Here is a 10,458-nt window from a genome sequence, read left to right as displayed (position 1 = left end):
ATAAAATCAAAACCGGAGCAGGTATTAAAAAGCTGTTCTGTTATTTTATTCACAAGGGTTTAATCTCTCTCCGGTGTTAGTTTGAAGCCGAAACGACACACGCGCTCAGAGGAGATAGTTTTTGAAGGAAGGTGACCGGTTTTTACAAAAAAATTGTTTTGAAGGGGGAATAGCAAACTTCCTGTTGATTTTTGCTGGGGGTTGTCAGTTTATGAAATGTAGGTCTAAGTGAGACCTACATAGAGGTTTTTGTTTCATGTCTCTCCGACCTTCCCAGGGAGAGTTACAGGCAGTTTTGTCAGTTTTTTCATCCGAGGAGCAGTTTTTTGTGCGTTTCATTAAAAAATTACGCTAGAGCACAATTTTGAGATTTGGGGTTAGGTTTTTTTATTAGATCACAATTTTTGCCAGTCCTGATGTGTGTGTTCAGTTCGGTGAGTTTTGAAGCATGTTAAGGGGGTCAAATTACAGCTCAAAGAGGCAAAAGTGACTGTTTTTAGTACTTTTTTGTCTTGAAGGGGGAATTGCCAACTTCCTGTTGATTTTTGCCCGAGAATATACTATTATGAAATCTAGGTCTAAGTCACACCTACATAAAGGTTTTTGTTTCATGTCTCTCCGACCTTCCTAGTGGGAGTTACAGGCAGTCTAGTTTTTTTTTTCCGTAGGGGGCGCTAGAGCGCAATTTTGAGTTTTGTGGTTCGCTTTTTTTTTAAAAAGGCCATTTTTGCAGGTCCTGATGTGTGGGTCAAATATGGTGAGTTTTGAAGCATGTTAAAGGGGTCAAATTACAGTTTAAAGTGGCGGCGGAAGAATAAAGAATAATAAAACCTTACAAATTCAATAGGTCCTTATGTCCCAAAGGGAGTCCTTATACAATGGGCCATGCGGGCCCTAAAAATACAATCTAGACTGGGCTCCTAAGGGGGCCTAGTCTGGAGTGGGAAAAAATCCTCCATGCCATGCACACATAAACATGTTACATTTAATCACGACAACTCGCAACAGAGGGGCGGGGAGTTGGGGCCCTGTAGGTCGACTGCTGCTATGAAGCGCAGCCCGCTGTCCATCACCCCGAAGGAGAATCAAGCGGTGGTGAAGGTGTGGGGGGGTTGTATATGCCCATTGTCTTGGGTGTGTTGATGTTGTGTCCATAGGCCTGGGGCTGTTCTGTGTGCAAGCAAAAGTTCGACTCCAGGTGTCGTTAAGGAGGGGGGAAAGGTCAAAAGCCTCCATCATTGAGGTGTCCTCGGGGGATGTTTTCCGATCAGCCTGCTCCTGTTGTTGCAGCGTCATGGCCATTCGAGGGAGTCAAATTGTAGATTAGAATTTTTGTTTTTCCGCGAGCAGACATTACAGACTGTGATACCACAGCCCAGCCCAATCCTTCCATTGCGACGAACAGCCTTTGGGCTCCTTGAGTGGCTGCCATCGTCTTACGAATTTGACGATACACCAGAGCAATGCCCAGCCCAATCAGCAGGTGCCCCGCGATGACGGTTCCAAATAGGTAGATGTCTTCCACGTCAATGGAAAGGACTGAGAGGCACATGATTCTCCATTTATCCCAGGAATATCTCACGTACCCCGCAACAATGGTTCCATCAGGACAGCCAGGCTCCCCCGAACCTCTTTTCCTCGTCGAAAAGATTTAGTCAATTGAGTCGCGAGTCAACTGTGGACCAGCTCTATACTCTCGGGCGGGTCCTTGAGGGTGCATGGGAGTTTGCCCAACCAGTCTACATGTGCTTTGTGGACTTGGAGAAGGCATTCGACCGTGTACCCCGGGAAGTCCTGTGGGGAGTGCTCAGAGAGTATGGGGTAACGGACTGTCTTATTGTGGCAGTCCGCTCCCTGTATGATCAGTGTCAGAGCTTGGTCCGCATTGCCGGCAGTAAGTCGGACACGTTTCCAGTGAGGGTTGGACTCCGCCAAGGCTGCCCTTTGTCACCCATTCTGTTCATAACCTTTATGGACAGAATTTCTAGGCGCAGTCAGGGCGTTGAGGGGATCTGGTTTGGTGGCTGCAGGATTAGGTCTCTGCTATTTGCAGATGATGTGGTCCTGATGGCTTCCTCCGGCCAGGATCTTCAGCTCTCACTGGATCGGTTCGCAGCCGAGTGTGAAGCGACTGGGATGAGAATCAGCACCTCCAAGTCCGAGTCCATGGTTATCGCCCGGAAAAGGGTGGAGTGCCATTTCCGGGTTGGGGAGGAGATCTTGCCCCAAGTGGAGGAGTTCAAGTACCTCGGAGTCTTGTTCACGAGTGAGGGAAGAGTGGATCGTGAGATCGACAGGCGGATCGGTGCGGCGTCTTCAGTAATGCGGACGCTGTATCGATCCGTTGTGGTGAAGAAGGAGCTGAGCCGGAAGGCAAAGCTCTCAATTTACCGGTCGATCTACGTTCCCATCCTCACCTATGGTCATGAGCTTTGGGTTATGACCGAAAGGACAAGACCACGGGTACAGGCGGCCGAAATGAGTTTCCTCCGCCGGGTGGCGGGGCTCTCCCTTAGAGATAGGGTGAGAAGCTCTGTAATCCGGGGGAGCTCAAAGTAAAGCCGCTGCTCCTCCTCATGGAGAGGAGCCAGATGAGGTGGTTCGGGCATCTGGTCAGGATGCCACCCGAACGCCTCCCTAGGAAGGGGTTTCGGGCACGTCCGACCGGTAGGAGGCCACGGGGAAGACCCAGGACACGCTGGGAAGACTATCTCTCCCGGCTGGCCTGGGAACGCCTCAGGATCCCCCGGGAGGAGCTGGACGAAGTGGCTGGGGAGAGGAAAGTCTGGGCTTCCCTGCTTAAGCTGCTGCCCCCGCGACCCGACCTCGGATAAGCGGAAGAAGATGGATGGATGGATGGAGTCGCGAGTCCTGCTGATCAATTCTATGTCTGATGTTTAGATTTGGAGGAAGAAAGAGGCTTCAAAAAATTGTAGACAAGACAAAACAAATAGCAAGCAGGGAGAAGAAGGGAGCGGAAAAAAATGCGACCGCCCTCACCAGAGGCAAGACAGAAAAGCTATAAAGGGTGCATCAAAACCTTTCTGTTGTTGTGAGCATCTTTTTACATGCATATTGCGACCCACTTCGGAAGCTACAGGAGAGCATTTTAGTTTATTAAGTGTCTTGCATGACCTGCCTCTGCCTGTGTGACTCCCAGACTGCTGCTGCTGGACAGCATGCAGAACAACCTGCTGAGATATAAGCTGCTGGAACATCTGCTGGACGACTCCTGCCCGCGGAAAACACCAATGCCCATGTCGCTGAGTCGTCTACTTTACTTTGTGGAGAACTGCACACTGGCCGCAGATCCGACGGTGACGGTTAAACTTGTCGGTGCTAAGCCTACATTCATTTGATTGCTAACTATGATTGTGATCCCTAGGATGGAAGTGAAAGCTGGAAGAAATGGGAAGAGTTGGTTCATCACCTCTGGATGTTGCTCTTCAGCTACAACACAGCAATGACAGGTGAGACATTTGTTTCAAGATTTTTTTTTTTGCTATTCATTTCCTCATTTAATGAAATTACAATGTTAACTGTGCACTTGAAATGTATGAGAAAACATAGAAGGGAAAGAAAGAATACTTTGTGGCTGTCTGTGTTTTAAAGGTCCCATATTAAAGTCATTTACTTTAGCTGTTATGCTAATGAGCTGTGGTTGTTTACATACACACTAGCTCTGCACTTGTCCAACATAGTGCAAAACACAAAAGCAGTGAAGTTGGCACGTTGTGTAAATGGTAAAATACAAACAGAATACAATGATTTGCGAATCATTTTCAACTTATATTCCATTGAATAGACTGCAAAGACAAGATATTTCATGTTCCAACTGAGAAACTTAATTTTTTTTTTTGCAAATAATCATTAACTTAGAACAGGGGTGCTCATTACGTCGATCGCGAGCTACCGGTCGATCTCGGAGGGTGTGTCAGTCGATCACCAGCCAGGCATTAAAAAAATAGTCCTAAAAATGAGCGATCATAAATCTTCGCTATGACGTCACTTTCGTCACTTGATTGACATTCACGGCACCCGAGGGTCTTCTGAGAAGGCGAGAAACACTTTATTTCAACAGACTCTGGCGCCGTACCTGTCGTCAAAACTCCAAAGACCGACTGCACAGTTGCACAGTTGCGCTAACAAAATAGGAGTCTCAGAAAGCTGGCGTGCACAAGCTAGCAAGCTACAGAGTTTGCCGACAATGTATTTCTTGTAAAGTGTATACAAAGGAGTACGCTAGCTGGACAAATAAGATGCCAAAAACCAACCACTTTCATGTGGTATTGGACAGAAAGGAGGACTTTTTTTCTCCTCCATTCGAAAATGCGGACCTTATCAGCACCACTGCATAATCAATGCAAGTCATCAGAATCAGGTAATACACCAACTTATATTCTTGTCTTCATGAAAGAAAGGAATCTATGTGTTAAACATGCTTGTATTGTCTTTAAACACCTTTAACTTATTAACAATATTAACTATATGTGTTAAACATGCTTGTATTATCTTTAAACACCTTTAACTTATTAACAATATTAACTATATGTGTTAAACATGCTTGTATTATCTTTAAACACCTTTAAGTTGTTAACAATATTAACTATATGTATTAAACATTCTTGTATTATCATTAAACACCTTTAATTTTTTAACAATATTAACTGTGTTAAATATGCTTGTATTATCATTAAACACCTTTAACTTGTTAACAATATTAACTATATGTGTTAAACATGCTTGCATTATCTTTAAACACCTTTTACTTGTTAACAATATTAACTATATGTATTAAACATACTTGTATTATCATTAAACACCTTTAATTTTTTAACAATATTAACTATATGTGTTAAACATGCTTGTATTATCTTTAAACACCTTTAACTTATTAACAATATTAACTATATGTGTTAAACATGCTTGTATTATCTTTAAACACCTTTAAGTTGTTAACAATATTAACTATATGTATTAAACATTCTTGTATTATCATTAAACACCTTTAATTTTTTAACAATATTAACTGTGTTAAACATGCTTGTATTATCATTAAACACCTTTAACTTGTTAACAATATTAACTATATGTGTTAAACATGCTTGCATTATCTTTAAACACCTTTAACTTGTTAACAATATTAACTATATGTATTAAACATACTTGTATTATCATTAAACACCTTTAATTTTTTAACAATATTAACTATATGTGTTAAACATGCTTGCATTATCATTAAACACCTTTAACTTGTTAACAAAAACATATATTTCATGAATAAGTAAATATAAATGATATATATGAATGAGGTAGATCCCCACGACTTGATCAATTGAAAAGTAGCTCGCCTGCAGAAAAAGTGTGAGCACCCCTGACTTAGAATTTAATGGCAGCAACACATTGCAAAAAAGTGGGCACAGGGGCATTTTTACCTCTGTGTTACATGGCCTTTCCTTTTAACAACACTCAGTAAAGGTTTGGGAACTGAGGAGACACATTTTTGAAGCTTCTCAGGTGGAATTCTTTCCCATTCTTGCTTGATGTACAGCTTAAGTTGTTCAACAGTCCGGGGGTCTCCGTTGTGCTATTTTAGGCTTCATAATGCGCCACACATTTTCAATGGGAGACAGGTCTGGACTACAGGCAGGCCAGTCTAGTACCCGCACTCTTTTACTATGAAGCCACGTTGATGTAACACGTGGCATGGCATTGTCTTGCTGTAATAAGCAGGGGCGTCCATGGTAACGTTGCTTGGATGGCAACATATGTTGCTCCAAAACCTGTATGTACCTTTCAGCATTAATGGCGCCTTCACAGATGTGTAAGTCATACTTGCCAACCCTCCCGGATTTTCCGGGAGACTCCCGAAATTCAACGCCTCTCCCGAAAACCTCCCGGGACAAATTTTCTCCCGAAATTCAGGCGGACTCAGGTCCACGAGGACCTGAGTCCGCTAACCCACAACATAAACAGCATACCTGCCCAATAACGTTATAACTGTAGAATGATGGAGGGCGAGTTCTTGGTTTCTTATGTGGGTTTATTGTTAGGCAGTTTCATTAACGTCCTCCCAGCGCGGCAACAACACACAACAACAGCAGTCACGTTTTTGTATACCGTAAAGCAGTTCGTCTGCCGTAAACAGCAATGTTGTGACACTCTTAAACAGGACAATACTGCCATCTAGTGCATTTGATGAAAGCACTTTTGTGCGTGCCACACAGCAATGCTTCATCAGAGAGGGTGTTCAGCATGGTTCGAAAAATAGTGACGGAGAATAGAACAAGGATGGACAATTCAACCCTTAACTCAACAATGAGTAGATGAGTGTTATGTGTGTGTATATGTGTAAATAAATGAACACTGAAATTCAAGTATTTATATATATATATATATATATATATATATATATATATATATAGATATATATATATATATATAGATATATATATATATATATATATATATATATATATATATAATAAAATAAATATATATATATAATAAAATACATATATATATATGTATATATATATAGCTAGAATTCACTGGACGTCAAGTATTTCTTATATATATCTATATATATATATATAAAATATATATATAAGAAATATTTGTTATATATATATATATATATATATATATATATATATATATATATGAAATACTTGACTTGGTGAATTCTAGCTGTAAATATACTCCTCCCCTTTTAGCCACGCCCCCAACCACGCCCCCACCGACCAATATTATATTCAATTGAATATAAGTTGAAAAGGTTTTGCCAATCATTGTATTCTGTTTTTATTTACCATTTACAAAATGTGCCAACTTCACTGGTTTTGGATTTTGTGGATGCCATATGTCACCTTTGCTCTGATTTGCACACTCTTGGCATTCTCTCCATGAGCTTCAAGCACACATGTGAAGTGAAAACCATTTCAGGTGACTACCTCTTGAATCTCGTCGAGAGAATGCCAAGAGTGTGCAAAGCAGTAATCTGTTACGTTGCTGGCGAGGAGGCATGATTATGCCGATTGTTTTTCCGGTGAGGACAGCAGGAACTCCAGAGACAGCGTGCAGGTAGGACAAATGATTTATTTGTATAAATAATAAACGAAAATAGAAGCGAACAAAACAAGCGAACACAAGGAGAGCGTGCCTAGCACAAGGAAAGCTAACGGAATAGCACACAAAGGGAAGGCATAAGGCAACGCTTAGCTTATGGACACAAGGAATAAACGTGACAGTTGCGTAAAGCAAACAAAAGCACCAGGCTGAGTGACGGGAAAAAGCAGGACTAAATAGCTCTCTGATTAGTGCCCGGGAACAGGTGTGAGTCCCGAACACTAATCAGATGCAGGTGAAAACAATCAGTAACCATGACAACACAAAACAGGAGTGCTGAAACATAACTTATATCACAAGTGACTCAAAACCCAAAATAAACTATGATCCAACATCAGATCATAACAGTACCCCCCTCCTATGGGACAGATTCCAGATGTCCCCAAAACAATAAACCCCAGACCAAGTCCAAATTCACGGGTGGGCGGAGGGGAGACTTGGCGGAGGGTCGCCCGGCCAAATGTCCCCGAATCCACCGGGGACGAGTCAGGTGGCGGCGGCGAGTGGAACGGCGCTGCAGCAGGCGAAGCGGTCTACCACGGAACGACCACATTAGCGGCCGCCGAGAAGGCGGGCGTGAGTGGCGCCAGAACCTCAGCAGCAAGGAAGTTCTACACTCAAGTCCCTGGCTTCGCTGCTCTTGATGCAAAAAGCGTCCTTGTACTGGCCACAGAGGGCGCCTTGTGCGGGCACCTGATGGCTGCCAGTGCGGCCGGCCAGCCGGTGGCGACGACGCAGGAGATGAGGGCGGTGTCGTGGGACGGTCCGCCGGAGACCAGGAAGACGGAGGAACCTCTGGAGCTTGAGCGGCAGGCGAAGGAGGCTCCCGCGGTACTGCCAGCCGTGGAGCCGGAACTGACGTGGGAACCAGTCGAGGAGTAGGAACTGGCATGGGAACCAGTCGCGGAGCAGGAACTGGAACTGGTGCCAGTTGCGGAGCAGGAACTGGAACTGGTGCCACACGAGGAGCAGGAACTGGAGCCACACGAGGAGCAGGAACTGGAACTGGAGCCACACGAGGAGCAGGGACTGGAACTGGTGCCACACGAGGAGCAGGAACTGGAGCCACACGAGGAGCAGGAACTGGAACTGGAACCACACGAGGAGCAGGAACTGGAGCCACACGAGGAGCAGGAACTGGAACTGGAGCCACACGAGGAGCAGGGACTGGAACTGGTGCCACACGAGGAGCAGGAACTGGAGCCACACGAGGAGCAGGAACTGGAACTGGAACCACACGAGGAGCAGGAACTGGAACTGGAGCCACACGAGGAGCAGGAACTGGAGCCACACGAGGAGCAGGAACTGGAACTGGAACCACACGAGGAGCAGGAACTGGAACTGGAGCCACACGAGGAGCAGGAACTGAAACTGGAGCCACACGAGGAGCAGGAACTGGAACTGGAACCACACGAGGAGCAGGAACTGAAACTGGAGCCACACGAGGAGCAGGAACTGGAACTGGTGCCACACGAGGAGCAGGAACTGGAGCCACACGAGGAGCAGGAACTGGAACTGGAACCACACGAGGAGCAGGAACTGGAACTGGAGCCACACGAGGAGCAGGAACTGGAGCCACACGAGGAGCAGGAACTGGAACTGGAGCCACACGAGGAGCAGGAACTGGAGCCACACGAGGAGCAGGAACTGGAACTGGAGCCACACGAGGAGCAGGAACTGGAACTGGAGCCACACGAGCAGCAGGAACTGGAACTAATATGTAACTATGGTAACCAACTCAAAGGTGCACAGACAGGAACAAAATGAGTCCAAGACTAACAGAAAACCCAAACAGAAATATGATCCGGGCAGCGGATCATAACAGTAGTCAGAGCAAAGGGTGGCTATTTTAAAGAAACTAGAATATAAAACATGTTTTCAGTTCTTTCACCTTTTTTTGTTTATGTGTTCATTCATAGTTGTGATGCCTTCAGGGACTATCTACAATGTAAATAGTCATGAACATAAAGAAAACCCATTGAATGAGAAGGTGTGTCCAAACTTTTGGCCTGTACTGTATTTTGTTCTAGCAGGAGTCTACAATATAGATTTCAGGCCTTGTTGCCAATCCCTAAACATCATTTGAAAAGTCAATTTCGCAAAATGGACAACATTAAATATCTGGTAAAATTGACGAATTAAAAACTTTTGACGGTTTAGTATCGCCATGAACACCACTCAATAACTTTTTGATGCATAATTGTCGCCTGTTTAAATGACCCTGACTCCTACGCTGCACACTTGTTTCCCCGCAGAATATCTGAACAGCTCAGCGAGGAAGCCGACAGGCGCCACGGTCTACAAGCCAGAAGATGTGCTTACAAAGGCGGACATTTGTAAAACCCTGGAGGCCTTCCTGTGCAGAGCCAAGGCCGACGTGGGCCAAGCGCTGCCTCTCCACGTGGAGGAGTCGCTCTTCTACTTGCAAGACCTCCTGCTTGAAGTCTATTGTCCATCTTAAATGGAAAAAAACTGTTATCTGTCGACATCCATGGCGGTCGAAAATTGTTCTGGCCCCTTGTAAATATTAATGTTTATTAAATAGGGCTTGTTCATCTGAAGGATGGACAGTTTCCTTCTTTCTCAGATGTCAAGTTTTGTTCACGCAAGTGGGAAGTTCGACATTGACCCGAATATAAGACAGTATTTTTTTCCCTAAGATAGCACAGTGGTGCCTCCGACATCCCAAAAACATGCAAGTTAGCTTGCATGTCTTACAGTATGTGATTGACTGGTGACAAGTCTATCTGTGTTGGCCCTGCGATGAGGTGGCGACTTGTCCAGGGTGTACCCCGCCTTCCGCCCGAGAGCAGCTGAGATAGGCTCCAGCGCCCCCAAAGGGAATAAGCGGTAGAAAATGGATGGATGGATGGACAGTCCAGGGTGTATGCTGCCTTTTGGCCCAATTTCAGCTGGGATAGGCTCAAGCACACCTGCGACTAGTGATGGGTCCGGCAACACCGATGCATCGGCGCATGCGTCGAGCTCATAGAGCGAAACCCTGTGTCGGTGCACGTACCGCTTTTAGAAAGTCACGTGACCGATCATGAGCTGTTTTGGTCACGTGACCGATACGCCAACTGTGTCGCACTGACGCCTCCTCTGTGCCCTGTGAGCGGCTCTTTTCTACAGCCGGAGAAATAATAACTAAGAAGAGAAATCGTCTAAAATGTAATACGTCGGAAAAACTTTTTTTTTTTTTTTTTTTAATAAAAATGTGTAAAGAAATAAAATTAAAACAATTCCCAGTCCACAATCATCCACAACACGTTCTCTTAGATTTCCATGTTATGATACATGTTCACATTATTTATTGACTGTATCTAAAAA

General features: G+C 44.6%; 1 protein-coding gene across 3 annotated transcripts in view; it reads left to right on the top strand.

The window, feature by feature from the left end:
* simc1 (SUMO interacting motifs containing 1) overlaps positions 1 to 9,716 on the top strand; it is a 44,067-nt gene extending 34,351 nt beyond the window's left edge. For all 3 annotated transcript variants that reach the window (XM_061930200.2, XM_061930198.2, XM_061930199.2), the window contains exons 9-11: positions 3,161 to 3,317; positions 3,386 to 3,470; positions 9,384 to 9,716. In XM_061930200.2, the coding sequence (XP_061786184.2) occupies positions 3,161 to 3,317; positions 3,386 to 3,470; positions 9,384 to 9,589 (448 nt within the window). In that variant the 3' untranslated portion in view covers positions 9,590 to 9,716. The remainder of the gene's footprint in view (positions 1 to 3,160; positions 3,318 to 3,385; positions 3,471 to 9,383) is intronic.
* Positions 9,717 to 10,458: the final 742 nt, after the last annotated feature.

This window comes from Nerophis lumbriciformis, linkage group LG36, assembly GCF_033978685.3.
Source record: "Nerophis lumbriciformis linkage group LG36, RoL_Nlum_v2.1, whole genome shotgun sequence".
In the NCBI taxonomy this organism is placed as follows: domain Eukaryota; kingdom Metazoa; phylum Chordata; class Actinopteri; order Syngnathiformes; family Syngnathidae; genus Nerophis; species Nerophis lumbriciformis.
Note: the sequence above shows the minus strand (reverse complement) of the source record. Positions and strands in the feature narration are given on the sequence as shown.